The 18,737-nt window shown below is 44.9% G+C and overlaps 1 protein-coding gene across 1 annotated transcript; it reads left to right on the top strand.

The window, feature by feature from the left end:
• Nucleotides 1–1,837: 1,837 nt before the first annotated feature.
• On the top strand, nucleotides 1,838–17,904 carry LOC128350930 (gap junction alpha-3 protein-like). Its single transcript, XM_053309845.1, has 2 exons — nucleotides 1,838–1,928; nucleotides 16,376–17,904. Exon 2 carries the CDS (start codon nucleotides 16,393–16,395, stop codon nucleotides 17,902–17,904), a length of 1,512 nt encoding a protein of 503 aa, XP_053165820.1. The 5' UTR covers nucleotides 1,838–1,928; nucleotides 16,376–16,392.
• Nucleotides 17,905–18,737: the final 833 nt, after the last annotated feature.

Below are 18,737 nucleotides of genomic sequence, written 5' to 3'. Positions count from 1 at the left end.
ACTTGAAGTTGGGTTTTTTCATCCCAATGTGCATCACTTTACACTTGTCAACACTGAACCGCATTTGCCATTTTGTCGCCCACTCACCCAGTTTGGAGAAATCCTTTTGGAGCTCCTCATAATCCATTCCCAGCAAGGCAGCAGCACAGTAAATGTTGCCTGGAAGTGGAGGGGAGGCAGTCGTCTCAGGGCCCCACTACCTCGAGGGGCCCCCCAGAGGCACATAACATGACTCCCCACCCACCCGTGTTTCACCCCCTATGAATTATGTTGAGTCTCTTGGAAATCAGCAGTAGCAGAGAGTAAAAACCTAGATTCTATGTGAAGTAGATATTCACTGTATTCATAATGGGGATGTGAGTGTGAGTGCACTATATATTGTGAAGTGTGTTTCTATGTGTATATCAGCAAGGGGCCCATTTTAAAATCTTGTCTCTGGGCCCACTCCAACCTTGCTACACCCCTGATCATCCTGGAGAGAATCTATCTATGTGGTCGCTAAGTGTCAACACTGACTTGACAGCACTTAATCAATCAATCAAATCAACTATGGGAAAAGTAAAGTGAGTAGTCCAGACTCCTCTAGAACCCAAACACTGGTCAGGTGTACCTATTTCTCCCTGCGCTGCCAAAGATTTCCTACAGACTCCACGGCTACTCCCCACAGAGTCTTCAACAATGAATATGATGTTCTTCTGCAACAGTGCTATCAGATCCCCAGTTCTGAGGATTTTCTCCCACTCTATGTAGGCTTCTAAATGTAAGGGATGTAACTCTAAGCAACAATGTGTGCACAGACAAGATTTTGCAGTAAGTGGCTGTAGCTCACTACTCACATGAATTACACTCAAATACCATTATGCAGTCCTGTGTTTTTCTTTTTAAAAGCCCTGGTTTTTAAAATCTTATCTGGGTTTCTTTCTTATTTATGGTGTCTTATTTTGTGCTTATTCCATAGAAATGTCAAAAATCTGCTTGGCTCTGCCACCACCATTCTAACATTACTATTTCTACTATAATTCATATACCACTTTTCAGCAAAAATTCCCAAAGCGGTTTACACAAAAAAAGGATAATGAGGTGAAGATGGTTCCTTGTCCCCAAAGGGCTCCTCACACGGACACAGTCTAAAAAGAAATATCATCATCATCATCATCATCATCATCATTATTTATTCGATTTCTATACTGTCCTTCCAAAAATGGCTCAGGGCGGTTTACACAGAGAAATAACAAATAAGATGGGTCCCTCTCCCCAAAGGGCTCGCAAACTAAAAAGAAACATAAGATAGACACCAGCAACAGTCACTGGACTCTGGAGGTAATGTGCTGGGGGTAGATAGGGCCAGTTACTCTCCCCCTGCTAAATAAAGAGAACCACCACATTAAAAGGTGCCTCTTTGCCAAGTTAGCAGGGGTAACTTGAAGTAACATGAGGTAAACACCAGTAACAACCACTGGAGGGATGTTGTGCTGGGGTTGGATAGGGCGAGTTGCTCTCCCCAATGCTTCATATAAAGAGAAACAACAGAAAGATGCCCCTGTCTTTGCCCAGTTCGCAAGGGATCCACTGGATCCGAAGACACAGACCCTTCCCCATCCTGCTTCAAGGCGCGACAGGCAGCCCTGGACATTCGCCTGCTTTTTGGCGCACCTTGCCAAAGACCGGCCAACCCGCCCGCCCGCCTCCGGCCGGCGCTGAAGGGCTGCGCTTTTGCCGGGGCGTGGCCTAAGGCTCGCCTGCAAGGCGCTAACTTGGCGAGTGCAGCCATCCATGCTCATCCGATCTGACAGCGGCGATGGCTGAGGGGAGGATGCTGGGCGCTCTCTTTCTCTGTGGGAGTCAAACGCTAAGTGCCGTTAAACTTCCCTACCGGACAGATTTGGCAGGGTATCTCTATGACTGGTAGCGGTCTTCATGTTTTATGAGTATTATTATCATTTATTATTCTATTTATTTTTGCAATAGTTCTTCTGTCCTCTCCCTCCCCCTCCTCCCTCCTCCTTCCATCTCTCTCCCGTAGCCTTTGATCTCCCATGTGCAGAGAAGGCGTCTGGTGAGCGGGGCTGGCAGCGGTCAGAGCTTTGGGGTAAGCGCGGGACAGGGCTGCGGGGCGGTTTGGGGAGAAACAGGACTCTTTGTCTGGGACTGGAGGGAGGGAGCGACGGGCAGCTGGCTGGCTGGCAGGTGTCTGCTCTGCCCCCTGGGCATGCCACAACAAAACTCCTGGCCGGAGCGGCGGCACCTTCAGGACTCAGTTGGTTTATTATGGCCTGGGCTGAAGGCTGCCCACACAGCCTTAAGCAGACCGAGGTGAAGCGTGCACAGCAACTCCTCACTTAATTTCTTTTCTTTTCTTTCTTTTATTGCGCGCGCGGGCGGGGAGAGGCACTTTGTGTGTGGAGGGAAAGAAAAATATGCGTGCAGGGCTGAAGGTTAGGGTTATTAGGTTTTGGAGGAAGGTCAGTATGGGGGGCGGGGGGGGGGGACGACTCCTCAGATGACTAGGGAGGAATCTGCATCCCAGCAGAGTGAAACTCTCCTGGGAGGCTCCTCACCCGCCCGCCCCTCAGTCTCTTTATTTTATTACATTTGTACGCCGCCTGTCATTAAATCTCCAGGCGCTTTTCAGCACAAACAGACAAAACCAGTGGCTCACGGGCTGAAGGAAATCATCCCAAGTAGTCCCCTTCAAATTAAAAAGACAAGTTGGGCAACTTGTTCTTTTAATTGCCAGGGGGCTACTTGGAGTGATTCTCCTCCGCATGTCAGCCAGCATCAAGCCATTCACTGACAGGAAGCCATCTCCAGGCAGGCTTGCTTCCACTGATCAGTCACTCGCAGGCGGATGCCAGCCAGTTTTTGGGGATGCCAAGCCAGCCCTGGAGGGTTGGCAGCTCTGCATGGATTTCCGCACAGACTCTGCTGCCTTTTTGTTGCGATCAGACTGAAGGCGCGCGTACACTTCGCCCCGGATTCAACAAACCAGTCCGAGGCGAGTCGCAGCGCTTCTTGGGTGCCAAGTCACAGCCCACTACATCTCATGGGGCTTCCTCATGGCAGCCTTAGCCACTCCGCGACCCCGAGTCTTGTCCGACTGCGACTCTTCGGCCGCCGCAAGAGCCCTGGCGTTGCACGCCGTTTCCGCTAGAGCGGCCAGACGCCTGTTCTGCGGCGAAAAGGCTCTGTGAGCGCCTAGAAGGAAGCGAGACCTTCTCTGTCGGGTGCTTCGGTGCGACGCTGGATTGAGTGCTTAAACCTGCTTTTGCTTTGTTATCCTTATTATTATTTGCTGACCTGCCGCTGAGGAAAATTACTCCAAGTAGTCCCATTGAAAATAAATGGACACGTGGATACACTCTTAACGTATCCTTTTAATTTCAGTGGGACTAATAATGGGAGGGACTTGTCTTTTTAATTTGAATCGAACTACTTGGAGTAATTTTCCTCTTATGTCAGTCACTATCATCATTATTATTTATTAGTTACCATTAGCACCATTCGGTGGGTTAGTGCAGATTTTCGTTTTCTTTCCTTAACCCTTTATTTTTTATTTTAAAAATAAAAATTATTACATTTTTATACCGCCTCACCCAGATAGCTCTAGGCGGATCACATAAAACAGACAAACACTTTACGGAGTTAGTACAGAATATTCCTTACTGGGCGGCAAGTTTGAAATATTAGTCAGCATTGCTTTGCAGCAGCAATAATTTAGCCTACTCCAGTCTTCTAAGATTTTTTTTTTTAAACCGTGTTTTCCTAGTAATTAGGACGCCAGGAATGTATGACTCGATCGTGTTAAGAATTTTCTTTCGATTTGGTTTCTGGGAAGTGTTATATAGAAAGCAAAATGGAAAATGAGAGAATTGTCTCCATTCATTCACTCCATACCTCCTTTACTCGCCTCCCATGACTATTTTCTGCGCTGTCGAGGGAAAAAAAAGTAAGATTGTAAGCTTCTCGGGGCAGGGCACATGGTTAATCATAAGTGAACAATAATAGTGATGGTGACGATATTAATAATAACGCGTTATAATACATGCTCAAGTTCAAGAGAAAAGGGAGAGTAGTCGAGAGAGAGAATATGCACCACAATTTTTATGGGATTAATTCATATAATTCTGGTTTTGACAAGGAATTCGGGTCTTTAACTGAGATTCATGGTTTTCTTGACGTGTAGTCCTTGTTTAAAGGCGGCAATGTATATTATGTTTTGTAAGTTTGTTAAATCAGTTCTGGAACAGGGTAGTCACTACAACGGCAGACAGTAAAATACTTTTCTGGCGGATTATCTTCGGCTAGTTTAATAGGGCACCATTCTTGGTAAACCGAGGCGCAGCTCCGAGAATAGGGTCAGTTCTGGTCCTGGTTTTGCTTACTAGCATGCCAGGGCGGGCGAAACAAAGCAATGAGAGGTTTAAACAGTCAAACGAAGCATGCCGCATAAGAGGTGCAAAATAGCGCTTCATACCAACACTCTAAGGAAGAAGAAGGCTGCCTCGCCGGTGTGCGGAGAAAAATGGTCGGTGGCTATTTTTCATCTGGAACTATGCTGCCCCTTTTAATCTCCCCTTCGCCACCCCAGTTTTTATAACCACAGTCATTGCCCAAATACAACTGGGAGGGCTATACAGCATGGTGGATCTTCTTACGAAATGCACTTACAGATACGTGGCACCTCAATACAGAAATATTATGGCGTAAATGGAATTTACCAGTAAATACGTGTGTGAGGTTTTGCAGCCGTAATTTGGATGAATGTTTCTATTGAAATCATGGAGGCGAATTGTCACGCAAAAGTATTTAATCTCAGTGCGCTGGAAAACTGAAGAAAGGGGAAATGCTCAGTATGAAGTAGTGTCGATGTTTGTGGAAGAGACAAGGACGTTGGATTGGGTAAGAATCCAATAACACTGGGGTGAATTTAGGTTGTGGTGGAGCCTGATTCCATGAGTGTTTGATTACTCGTAGGTAAATTCCACTGAGTTAAATGGGAACTTAACTCTGAGTAAACTCTCTGTGTGTTTAAGGCAGTCACTCTTAACCACATTTACTAGTAAATTCATTAAATCCCATTAGATGCACTTCTGAGCAAATATGCATACGGATACTGTTGGTCATTTCTGTTGTCAACGTATTCACTCTGATCCTAAATACTTAAGCACGTTCCACTGAGAGCGGTGGAATTTCCTGGGAAAGTGTGTTCTCGTGTCGTCTAAAACAGATTTCTCAGCTACAACCATTGTGGCTGGGAACGATGGGAGTTGTAGTCCAACATCCTCCAGAGACCCAGGGTTGGTTGGGAACCCCTGGTCGAAAATGGCTAAGATACCAAACCCCAAAACACTAAGTACTAAGAATGTTTACTCGAAAGTAAATCACTCTCAGTTGAATGAGACTTACTCCCCAGGAAGTGTGTTTAGATTTGTAGCCGCAAGCTCCAACCTTGTGCACGTATACCCCGGAGTAAGAAACATTGACTCAATGGTACTTGCTTCTGAGTAAACATGCAAGCATCGCCCTGCACAGAATAGTACAGGACAGAAGGCTTGTCTGAGGTTCCCTGCCCTGTCTGCTCTTTCTGGTGCAGTCAGTGTGGCACCTGCTACCTATGAAAGCCTATAGGACCAACCTGCTTAAAACGCAACAAGTTTTATGTAATACGTATACTGATACAGAATTTTTTTCATTGAAATTAGGGGACATGCTGTATTATTATTATTTCTTGTTTACACAGTCAGACAGGTGTTATTGACTGGTTTGTTTTATCCAGACATCGAGTCCTTCCCAAGGACCTGGGATGGCTGAATTTTATTATCAATGTTGTTGCTGTTATTAATTCGATTTCTATCCCGCCCTTCCAAAAATGGCTCAGGGCAGTTTACACAGAGAAATAACAAACAAATAAGATGGAACCCTGTCCCCAAAGGGCTAGCAATCTAAAAAGAAACATAAGATAGACATCAGCAACAGTCACTGGAGGTACTGTGCGGGGTGTGGATAGGGCCAGTTACTCTCCCCCTGCTAAATAAAGAAAATCACCACATTAAAAGGTGCCTCTTTGCCAAGTTAGCAGGGGTATGTCACACTTCCGAATAAACATGGATAAGGTTGTGCTATGTTTCTCAGACAAATATCTGTTTTAAATTGTCTATCGAGCACTTGATTACGCTTTATATATGGTATTAAAATGCAAAATAGTTGTAAATAATCTTAATTAAAGAACTTAATTAACATCTGACACAGCTACAGCATTTGGGACAATTAGAAGCAAAATGCTGCAACTGTGAGAGATATTAATTCTTTAATTCATTTACCAGCCGTTTTTACCTTTCTAAATAAAGGATTTCAACTACATTTTGAAATGCAGGGGGATCCGATTCATTGATGCCAATGGGACCAAATCGGTTTAACTCTGCTTCCTGTTGCGTTTACCAGGGCTTGTAGATCGAGCAGCATCTGTACATTCGATGCACAACTCTGCTATTCCAGCGTAGAAATATTTCAAAACTTGGAGCAGCAGAGGCATGCCGATCTCTCGTGCACGGTGGATATTTTCATTTTTAAATTGTGTTAATGGCATTAGGCCAAAAGAGGAGAGGGAAGGACAGATTCCTCAGAAGTTGACTTCCAGAGCGCTAAAAGGAGGAGCCAGGGTGAAGCTCACCGCTGCAGAAAGGATGGCTCCGTTGCCTGCTGATGAGAAGAAGTGATTCTTTTTTATATCCGCAGCAAGAGAGCTGCTGGCCCTATTCCACCCCAGCACCCCTTCTGTGACTGTTGCTGGTATCTACTTTGTATTTCTTTGTAGACTGTGAATCCTTTGGGGACAAGGACCCATCTTCTTCTTTTTCTGTGTAAACCACTTTGAAAACTGTTTTGTTGTTGTAATAGTAGGCAGGGTGCCCCTCCCCCACAAATAGCAGCTAGACTGGAACCTCAACGAGGGTTAAAGCCTGTGACCCAATCCACTGCTATTCACTAGACTGGGGGGGGGGGTCTCAAACCTGAGTTCTCAAATGTTGTTGGACTACAGCTCCCATCATTCCCAGAGACAATTATATTGTGGCTGGGGGTGATGGGAGAGTTAGCCCAACAACATCTGGGGACCCAAGTTGGAGACCCCTTGCTCTAGACAAAAACTATGCTCATTAATGGTAATGACACTTGTTTAAACATCATGTTTAGCCTTCAAACAGCAGGTTTTCTATCCCAAGTACATCATGCAGAAGAGATTACTAAAGGCCCATAGGTCTATAAAAGCATCACTAATTTCATATTGGTTTAGTTGGATGCAGTTGAGAAGATAACTAATGTATGAGGCATTTTATAAAAAATAAATATTACTAGCACTGAAAATGTAGGAGGTTTAGGATAGCAATTGATGTTGGAGATAATCTTTGGGGCTTCCTCTGCACCAGGGGTCCCCATCCCTAAGTTCTTAGATGTTGTTGGACTACTGTTCCCACCATCCCCTGTTAAAATGACCATTGTGGCTGAGGAGGATGGAGATTGTAGTGCGTCATCTGCAGAGACTTGCACTATACAGGGATGGTCAATCTGAAGCTCTCCAGCTGTTGCTGGACTACAATTCCCATCATCCATATCCATCTCTGTTCTACACATTTGGTTCAAGCCAGGCATGCTTGAAATTAAATCTGAGGTTTTAAAGAAATTCTTCTTATTAGAGCCGTATATATCTGCCCTCCATTTTTCTACACATTTTTATAAAGTATGCATTTTAAATAGAAATCGGTCATTCTCTGTGAGAAATCAGACAGTGGGAATCAGCCAGAAAAATGCTGATTCACTAGAAAAAGCTAGAATCCCCAGAAAAAAGAAGCTAAATAAGGTTTGGTTAGATTATGACCTGTTTTGGTTTTGAAGCTGTTTTGTGGAGGTGTTTTTATGGAGCTGAGTACTGGAATATTCTATATGGAGGAAATCAAGTCTTCATTTTTGATATTTGAGTATTCTCATAACATTGGAACCTTTGGCATGTGGAATGATGGAAAAGGAGAATATGGACAAGGATAAGGAATGATTCTTTCACTGCAAACCATTAACTGTCATTAGGTAGGTACTAATGAAGCTCTCAGGTTATGGAGTGCTGTTTTGTTGAGTATGGTTTTGCATTTCCTTTGCCTTTAGTTCCCAGCATAACCTGACTCTTCTTTAACACTGCAACCCACTTTATCAGACAACCAACTTTCTACACCTGATTAAGTAGTAGCTATTATAACTAAAAAAAGATAACATAATAATATTGCTACTTAAGAAATATAATAGCAATATTTATTATTTTATATTCAAGAATTATATATATATATTTCCCCCAACATTTAGATGCCATTATTCTCCCTGGGAAAACACTATTTGTCTCTCCCAGTTCATGACTGCAGAGAGGAATTAGCAGCACAAGTGTCATGGGAGACAAGTGGATAGTGCCCCTGGCATCAATGTTCAAAGCTTAATTAAATATATGGCCCCAACCATATGCCATCTAAATGTTGGGGGAAATCAGTATCTCCTTGCAACAGAAGTAATACTGAAGAAAAAAAAAGCCAGGATCCTCAGCAACTAATGAGTAACAACAGCACATTTATTGCCCTAAAACAATTATCTGATTCGCCTATGAAGTGGATTTACCCATAGTTTATGTGGCTTTCCTGTTAAATTGCAAATGCAACTGAATGCCCCGTTAAATTGCAAATTGCAACGGAAGGTCAGGAAATTTAGGTACTTTTTCACACAGTGCGTAATTAATCTATGAAATTCTTTGCCATGGGATGTGGTGATGGCCACTAGCTTGGATGGCTTTAAAAGGCGCTTAGACAAATTCATGGAGGACATGTTTATCAATGGCTACTAGTCTGGTGTCTGGGCCACCTCTAGCCTCAGAGGCAAGATACCTCTCAATACCAGTTGCAGGGGAGCAAGAGCAAAAGAGAAGGCATGCCCTCACCTCTTGCTTGTGGGCTTCCCATAGGCATCTGGTGGGCCACTGTGCAAAAAAGGATGCTGGATTAGATAGGCCTTGGGACTGATCCAGCAGGGCTTTTCTTATGTTCTAACACCTGTTTTTCCAGTTCCCTTAGGCTTGTAACTTAAAAATTAATATAAAGTACACAAGTACAGATCCACAACAAATATGTTGTAGTATATCACTGGTGTGCATGTGTCACTTGAGCCTGTGGCTGAGCATGATGAAAAAAATAAATGTTAGCAACGAAGAGAGAAGTCCCTAATCTACTGTAATTTGGTTCATACAGCAGATTTTTATTTTTTCTGTTTTCTGGATTTGAAGTGGAGGAGAGCACTGATGCTCAGTCCTAGTTCCTTTTTCCTCCAGTCCTAAAATTTCAAGTGTTAATAGTTGGTGAGGGGACAGTTTAATGTTTTCATCAGTATTTGCTGCGGTTGTAGGGAGGGAAAGGGATTGTAGAAAAGGTGAATTCTAATGGCAAATGTTAGTTTATTCTGTGACTGTGTGTGTGCTTGCACATAGACAATGATCAGCAGATTCAGTCCACAACTTCCCCCTCTGTTCCTCAGGAGAGTTCACACACATTCAGTTGTTTTTATGTTATTTTGAGGGGCTTAACCCCCCACAATCAAGAGCTTAATTGTATCAAACCCCTAAAGATGAGGAGCTTGTGCTGGAGCTTAAGCAGACAGGAAGCAAAGGACTGAAGGAATGTGATGTGTTAACAGCCCTGCAGGAGCGATGTAAGTGCAGTGTTTCCCATACCATACTGCTTTTATTTAAACCAGTTTTGAAAGTTGCATGGGGAGCAGCAGGGAATAAGGAAGGTTGCCTGGAACCTCCTCTTTCCTCATGCAGGAAAGGAGGAGGACAGGTGCTCTTTGCAGAACTTGCAGTGTTCAGATTGGTCCTGCAGAGCTACTCTGATGACAGTGGCAGGGGACCTAAACAATCTGCTACCTGATGCAATTGCTTCACCTCACCTCATGATAGCAATGCCCCTGTGACCATTTTGCCATCTTCCTATTACTCCTGCTTCAGCTGAAGTGGAAGTACAAGAGGGCCAGCAATCCAGACACCACCTAAAACCTAGATAGCTTCACATATTACAAAACTCCTAACACAAAGTCATTTTCATATTCTTTATGAATATTTCTCACTGGCTGTGCACACACAAGAGGATTATTGGGAAAGTGCCAGGAAGACCTTGGTTGGAATCCCCGCTGGATCACAAAGCTGATTTGGTTTCCTTGGACTTGTCAGTACTTTTCAGTCTAACTTAAGCTGCAGAGTTGGTGAAAAGATATAACCAGATAACCCTGAGCTCCTCTGGAGGCAGGATGAGATGCAAAGGTGATAAATAAAATACACCTGCCAGGAAGCTGAAGAGCTTTGGGGCTTCCTAATGCTTATACAGGAAAATGCATATGTGTGCTCATAATGTATCTACATATGGATTTCATGTTATTAACGGCATGCACTTGGATCCAGATATGCTGTTGTGTAAAGAGAAGTGGGTGTTATCTCAGTGATAGAGCACTTGCAGTAGACTCTAGGTGTAGTAGCTGGTATCTCCAGGAGGAGCTAGGAAAATATCCTTGCCTGAAACTCTGGGGAACTGCTGCCAATCAGCACAGACAAATGGTCTGATTCACTGGTAGCACTGTACGTTAAGGTAGGGTCTCTGCCAATTCCCCGCTATAGCACCCTGTGCCACACACCCCATGCCATTCCCGGAGGATCCCCCAGCTCTCTGAACTGCCTTTTGGAGGGGCACAGGGGGCTGCAGCAGGAAGAGGAAGATGGGGAACGTCCCACATCAAAACAGGTTTTCTTTCTGAGATATCTGTGTTTGCTCATGAAGGTGGAATTAAGGGGCTTTAGAGACATGTTTTGCTGGTTTAATTTATTCAGTAATTTGGAACAAGTTGTTTAGTGGAGTTCTGCATCCACATGCCATTTATAATTGAGCAGAATTATATTTATCTATTTATTATTTATTTACTTATCCTATTTATATCCCACCTGATATGTGTATCTCTAGGCAGTGTACAACATTTAAAACACACCCTATATGAAGCGGAATTAAAATAGTTGCAACAATTTCACACAATTTTTAAAAAGTTAAAAACAATTCCATGGGATAAAAACACTAAGCAGTATTGTTTAAATTTAAAATTCAGTTAAAAACCCGAGAAAACAGGTGTATCTTAGGAGTCTTTTTAAAAGCATTCAGAGATGGAGATGCTCTTATTTTGACAGGGAGGATATTCCAAAGCCCCGGGGCAGCAACAGAAAAGGCCCAGCCTTGAGTCACTGCCAAACAAGCTGGTGGAAACCATAACCGGACCCCACCAGATGATCTTAATAGGTGGCAGGGTTCATGACAAAGAAAGCGTTCTCTTCATTACCCTGGACTCAAGCCAATGAGGGCTTTATAGGTAACAACCAGCACTTTGGTTTTTGCTCAGAAACTTATTGGCAGCCAGTGCAATTCTTTCAGAATCTGTGTTGTATGGTCCCTTTGGGTTGTCCCGGAGCCCAACCTGGCTGCCGCATTCTGTACCAATTGTAGTTTCTGAACTATGTACAAAGGCAGCCCCAGACAGAGTGCATTACAGTAGTCAAGCCTGGAGGTTACCAGCATATGCACCACTGTTTTAAGGTCATTTACCTCCAGAAATAGGCATGGCTGACATATGGGCCAAAGCTGATAAAATGTACTCCTGGCCACTGAATCAACCAGGAGTGTAGTGAGGCTGGCGGAGGCCTGTGTGTGGCCGTTGCTGTGACCCCCTGGCCCTGCGCCCCATGTCTGTCAGATGCAGGGGCCCGGCTAGCCACACCCCTGTGTCTGACATCAGACGTGGGGGGCATGGTCTCCCTCCCAAATGGGGCTGTGCAGCTCCATTTAGGAGAGATATTGGCCCGCACTGCATTGGCAGCACAACTGGAACGGCTCTCCCTGCCTTTAAGGCAGGGAGAGTTGCTCCAGCCCATGCTGCCCAACACAGCACGGGCTGATCTCTCTCCTAAATGGGCCCCTTTGGGGAGGGAGATCAATTGGCCCTGCTGCATTGGCAGTGAGGCCAGGAGCGGCTCTCCCTGCCTTTAAGGTAGGGAGAGTCACTCCAGCCCCACTGCCAATGCAGCACGGGCTGATTTCAGCTCCAAACAGGGCCGCACGGCCCCGTTTGGGACCGAAATAACACCCCCACGTCTGACGTCAGATGTGGGGGGCGTGTCTGGGGCTGCGCTCATGGCCCCTGATTGGTGGCAGCCCAGGTTCTTTGAAACCGTTTGCCCAGTGGTGGCTCCACCTCTGGAATCAACCTGAGAGACCAGAGAGAGTTTTGGATCCAGAAGCATTCCCAAGCATAATTGATCTTTCAGGGGGAGTGTAACCCCATCCAGAACAGGCAGATCTAAGCCATCTCTCAGGTCCCAATCCCCCACAGTCAATACCTCAATCTTATTTGGATTCAACTTCAGTTTCTTATCCTTCATCCAGCCCATTACCACCTCTAGGCAGACATTTTGGGAAGTTTTACCATTTCCTGATGAGGTTGATATGGAGAAATGGATTTGGGTGTCATCAGTATATTGATAACTCCCTGCACCAAACCTCCTGATGATCTCTCCCAGTGGTTTCATGTAGTTGTTAAAGAGCATTGGGGACAGTATGGAGCATTGTGGAACTCCATACTTTAGTTCTCACTTTGCAGAACAGCAACAGTCTCCAAGTGATACCAACTGGAATCTACCAGAGAGGAAAAAACAGAACCATTGTAAAATAGTGCCACTCAATCCTATCTCCTTCAAGTGACCCAGAAGAATACCATGGGCGATGGTATCGAAAGCCACTGAGATATCTAAAAAGATCAGCAGAGTCACACTCTCTCTGTCAAAAGCCAATTGGCGATCATCCATCAGGCCAACCAAGGCAGTCTCAACCAGGGCAGATTAACCGTTTTGCTGCCCATAGTCAAAAATACTTTTTAAAAAATCCACTGCTGTGCAGAAGCAGCAGCTGTGGCGGGGCGCGGGGAGGAAAGTTCCTCCCTCTTTAATTTTTTAAAAAGCCATCACGGTGGCAGTAGCTGCAGGGAGGAGGAGGAAAGTTTCCCCTTTTTACTTTAATTGACAAAAAAGCTGCGGTGGTGGCAGCTGCTGCAGGGATGGGTGACCAGGCGAGGGGAAAGTTTCTCCTTTTGCCCCCTAAAAGATCACCGCCATGGCTGGCTGCAGGCAGGGTGGGGGGAGAGGTGGGGAGAGTGCCCCTTTTTTAACCTCTAAAAGCCCGCCACTATGTAGGCAGTAGCGAGTTCAGCTCCTTCCTCCACCCAGGTTACTACACACCAGGTTCTGCTACCTACAGCCCATTTCTGGCTTTCCTTCCACATGGAAGGAAAGCCAGAAACGGGCTGCAGAGAGCAGAGCCCATGTGCAGACTGCTCATTTGGGAGGAGGACAGAGCTGAGCTCACTGCTGCCCACACAGCTATGGGCTTTTAGAAGTAAAGGGGGGGCACTCTTTCTTTCCTTCTTGCCCCCAACCCTCGCTGCAGCCAGCCACCACGGCGATCTTTTAGGGGGCAAAAGGGACAACTTTTCCCACACCTGGTCGCCCCCTCCCCGCAGCAGCTCCTGCCACCGCCATGACTTTAAAAAAATAATAAAGTAAAGGGGGAAATTTCCTCTTACCCCCTGATGCCACTGCTGCCCCAGAGACAGAAAGGAGCAGCAAAATTTGAGGAGCCGCCACAAATGCCTCCTTTGCCTCTGTGTTAATCCTCATAGCCCATTCAAAAGCCAGTTTGAAAATGGTCTAGATAATCTGCAACATCCAAAACTGCATGGAGATGGCCACCACCCACTCAATCACCCATTTAATTATACACCCATTTAAATCATGTGTCCAAGGTATGATTTAAAGAATGGGTTTGTAATTCCAAAGTTGGAATTCTGTCAAGATTTGTATGCTATGGCTGTTGATGTAGTTTCCCAAAAGACACTCTATCTAGAGATAAATAGTTGATCACATGGTAGACCATATACCCACTATAGAACTGAGCTTCTTAGGTTTGGAGGCTAAAGAACTGGACCAATTTGAGGTGACGAGAGAGGGTGTTCTAAACTCTCTTGAAAAACTAAAAATTAACCAAGCACCAGGGCCAGATGGCATCCACCCAAAAGTTCTGAAGGAATTCAAATGTGAAATTGCTGATCTGTAACTTGTCCCTACAATCAGGCTCTGTATCAATGGACTGGAAAATAGCTAATGTAACTCTGATTTTCAAAAAGGGATCCAGGGGAGATCCAGGAAATCATAGGCTGGTTAGCTTAACTTCTGTGCTGAGTAAACTGATAGAAAGCATTCTCAAAGACAAAATTGTTAAAACATATAGAAGAACAGACTTTGATGAAAGAGAACCAACATGGCTTCTGCAAGGGCAGGTCTTGCCGCACGAACCTTTTGGAGTTCTTTGAGAGTGTCAACAGGCATGTGAATAAAGACAATCCAGTTGACATAGTATACTTGGACTTCCAAAAAGCTTTTGACAAAGTTCCCCACCAAAGGCTCTTGAGTAAACTTAGCAGTCATGGGATAAGGGGACAGGCTCATGTGTGGATTGGTAATTGGTTGAAGGACAGGAAACAGAGAGTAGCAATAAATGGACAGTTTTTAGAATGGAGGGGAGTAAGAAATGGGGTCCCCCAGGGATCTGTACTGGGACCAGTGCTTTTTAACTTGTTCATTAATTATCTAGAAGTTGGGGTAACTAGAGAAGTGGTCAGATTTGCAGATGACACTAAACAATTTAGGGTAGTGAAATCCAAAACGGATTGTGAGGAACTCCAAAAGGATTTCTCCAAACTGGGTGAGTGGGCGACAAAATGGCAAATGAGGTTCAATGTAAGCAAGCATAAAGTGATGCATATTGGGGCAAAAAGCCCAACTTCACATATACACTGATGGGGTCTGAGCTGTCAGTGACTGACCAGGAGAAAGACCTTGGTGCTGTGATGGCTATCTTGTTGAAAGTGTCAACTCAGTGCACTGCAGCTGTGAAAAAGGTCAAATTCCATGCTTGGGATCATTAGGAAGGGGATTGAAATTTTTTTTTAAAAATGCTAATATTATAATGCCCTTATACAGATTTATGGTGCAGACACATCTGGAGTACTGCATACAGTTCTGGTCACTGTATCTTAAGAAGGACACTGTAGAACGGCACAGAAGAGGGCAACCAAGGGGCCTGGAGCACCTACCTTATGTGGCAAGGCTACAGCATCTGAGGCTTTTTAGTTTGGAAAAGAGGTGACTACAGGGAGACATGATAGAGGTATATAAAATTATGCATGGAGTACGGGGAGTGGACAGAGAGAATGTTTTCTCCCTCTCTCACAACTCTAGAACAGAATTTCATCCCATGAAACTGAAGGCTAGGGCATTTAGGACCAACAAAAGGAAGTACTTTTTTTACACAGCACATAATTAATTATGAAATTCTCTGCCACAGGATATGGTGATGGCTACTAGCGTGGGTGGCTTTAAAAGGGGCTTGGACAAATTCATATAGGACAGGTCTATCAATGGCTACTAGTCTGGTGGCTCGAGGCCACCTCCAGCCTCAGAGGCATGATGCTTCTAAATCCCAGTTGCAGGGGAGCAACAGCAAGAGAGAGGGTGTACCTTCGCCTCTTGCTTATGGGCTTCCCAGAGGCATCTAGTGTGAAATAGGGTGCTTGGCTACATAGGCTTGGGCCAGATCCAGCAGTTCTTATGTTCTAAGTATTACTGATCTTGCCACTAAATTGCAGGTGGAAGATACATCTACAGTATTTTGCCACTAAAAACGGTGATGTTGTGATTGACACTAGAAATGCCGCAAATAGCACTACCCTCCATCTACCCCAGCCTCTTGTGAGTTATTATTTTCCTTGGTTTCTGAGCAATTTCTCAACACAGAAAATGTCAGCACAGTGTACTAGTTAGAGTGTTGGATTAGGACTTGGGAGACCCAAGTTGAAATCTTTGTTCAGCCATGAAACTCACTGGGTGACTCTGGGCCAATCACTTATCTCTCCTTCTAACCTACTTGAGAGGGTTATTGCGAGGATAAACATAACTGTGTATACAACTATGGGCTCCTTGGAGGAAGAGCAAGATATATATGTAAAAATAAAATTGTGATATTCTTTTTCAGAGTCATCTCAACCTTTGTTTCCATTGTATTAGAAAATATACATCTCAAATGACACTGATAATCCATTATTGTAAACATACTGGCATTATTGTAAATGTAATACTTAAGGGTATTTATTGGGATAATTGCTTCTCGACTTTTTTTGTAATAATGTTGCTATAATGTTCTTATTGTAGGTTAGCGATCTGAAACAATGGGTGACTGGAACTTTCTGGGCAGACTATTAGAGAACGCACAGGAACACTCCACAGTTATTGGCAAAGTTTGGCTGACAGTACTGTTTATCTTCAGGATCTTGGTTCTGGGGGCCGCTGCTGAGGAGGTCTGGGGAGATGAGCAATCGGACTTTACCTGCAACACCCAGCAACCTGGCTGTGAAAACGTCTGCTATGATGAAGCCTTCCCCATTTCTCATATCCGCTTCTGGGTGCTGCAGATCATCTTTGTCTCTATCCCAACTCTCACCTACCTGGCCTATGTGCTCCACCTTGTGCGCATGGAGGAAAAAAAGAAAGAGAAGGAAGAACAGATAAATAAAGCCGAGAGCCACCTACAAAGATCAGAAGCGAATGGTGGTGGCAGCAGCAGCAGCAACAAAGAGGCACCAATACAGAAAGAGGAGAAGCTACCACTCCGCGATGAACATGGCAGAGTTCGCATGGCAGGGGGTGTGCTGAAAATTTATGTTGCTAGCATTATTTTCAAAACGTTGTTTGAAATAGCCTTCATTGTGATCCAGTACTTTCTTTATGGCTTTCATCTGAAGCCACTCTACCAGTGTGACCGCTGGCCCTGCCCAAACACCGTGGATTGCTTTATTTCACGGCCCACAGAGAAGACGGTCTTCATCCTCTTCATGCTGACAGTGGCCTTTCTCTCTCTGCTGCTCAACATGTTTGAGATGTGCCACTTGATACGGAAAACACTCAAGCGTGACATGACTAGCAGACGTCGCCATGAAGCACCTGTCATCACTACCACCATTGAACCAGCCTTAGAAATAGAGGACTCCAAACCCATTTCCGAGTCCGCCTTGCCACCAGCCACAGCACCGCCTGATGCTTCCATCACCGTGCCTGAAACCCGTGCTATAACTCCACTGCTTTTCCAGCAAACTAGGTTGCCACATTATGCTGAGGTTACCTCTAGGCCACGACCAGCCTCTGTCTCAACCTCTCTAGCTGGCTATCCTGGAGGACTGCCCACCAATGAGGAGAGGCATAAAGCCATCAGGCACACTGCAGTCTCCACCCCTATAGCAACGACATCTTCTATCCCTTCGCCATCACCTGTCATCAATTCCTACTTCAACAGCTGCAGCCATGCACTGGCTGATGAGCAGAACTGGGCTAATTTGGCAGTAGAGCGGCAGAAGAAGCTTCCAGCCTCCAGCTCAGCTGCCTCCTCTACTCCCAGTAGCTTCCGACAATCGCACCCAGAACAAGAGGAACCCAGTGAGCATCCCCCGCCTCCACCTTCTTTGTCCCCTGTAGCTGCCGCCAATAGCAGCAGCCTGAGCACTAGCCTGAGCGGAGGAAGTGGCAGTAAGTGGGATGGAGAAGGTGAAGAGGAGGAACGGCCCATGTCAGCCACCTGTACCCTGGTGGAGATGCATGACCCACCGCTGCTCATTGACACACGCTGCTTGAGCAGAGCTAGTAAGTCAAGCAGCAGTAGAGCCAGGTCCGATGATTTGACCGTGTAGCTTGATCCCATGTGCAAGGAGAAGCAGATAATGAAGATAGCAACATGTAAAGGGGAACCACGCAGGGGTGGGAAGGGGTTAGGCTAGGCTCAACCCCAGGACAGGGGAGGTCAGGATTCCAAACTTTGAAGCTTGCAGTTCTTGCACTCTGTGGGTTGTAGTGGTGGTGGGGATAAATATCGACAGTTTCTAGTAGGCCAGTGGTGGCCAAAGCGCAGCCCACTGGCCAAGGGACCAATAGCAGCCAGATCATGTGAGGGAGGAAAGAGGCTTTCATAGATGACAGGTGCAGGAACTTGGAAGCAATTGAGGATATGCTCATTATCGCATCTCCCCAAGAACAGATCAACTTTCTTGGGGAGATCTCTTTTGTCTTTGTCTCCTGTCATCACACTCTTATCCTCAACAGTATTACATTTTCTTTCATTAGTTCACATTTAATTCTTAGTATAATAGAGTCATTTTTCTTTCCTATTGAATTTCTACCCCCACCCTGTTCCATAAACATTATGGTCATGTTGGATCATCTGTCATCAGCTTGGGTCAAATAATCATATTAAAAACCCTAGTAGACTTAAATGTTTTCCATTTAATAGGGGTTGCTTCCTGCTCTTGACACATGGCAAGTTTTCATTTTCTCAGAATAGGGCAATACTGAGGGAACCCCTGCATTCATCTTTCTTTTAGTTTTATTCTTTCTTCGGTTCTTGCTCTGTGAAGAATTGTCCAGCTTGAGTTTCTGTCCAACATTTCCAAACCACAATGACCAGTTTTAAACAAACAAACAAACAAACAAACAAACAAACAAACAAACAAACAAACAAACAAACAAG

This window comes from Hemicordylus capensis, chromosome 3 (genome assembly GCF_027244095.1).
Source record: "Hemicordylus capensis ecotype Gifberg chromosome 3, rHemCap1.1.pri, whole genome shotgun sequence".
In the NCBI taxonomy this organism is placed as follows: Eukaryota; Metazoa; Chordata; class Lepidosauria; order Squamata; family Cordylidae; genus Hemicordylus; species Hemicordylus capensis.
This window is presented reverse-complemented; position numbering and strand designations above follow the sequence as displayed.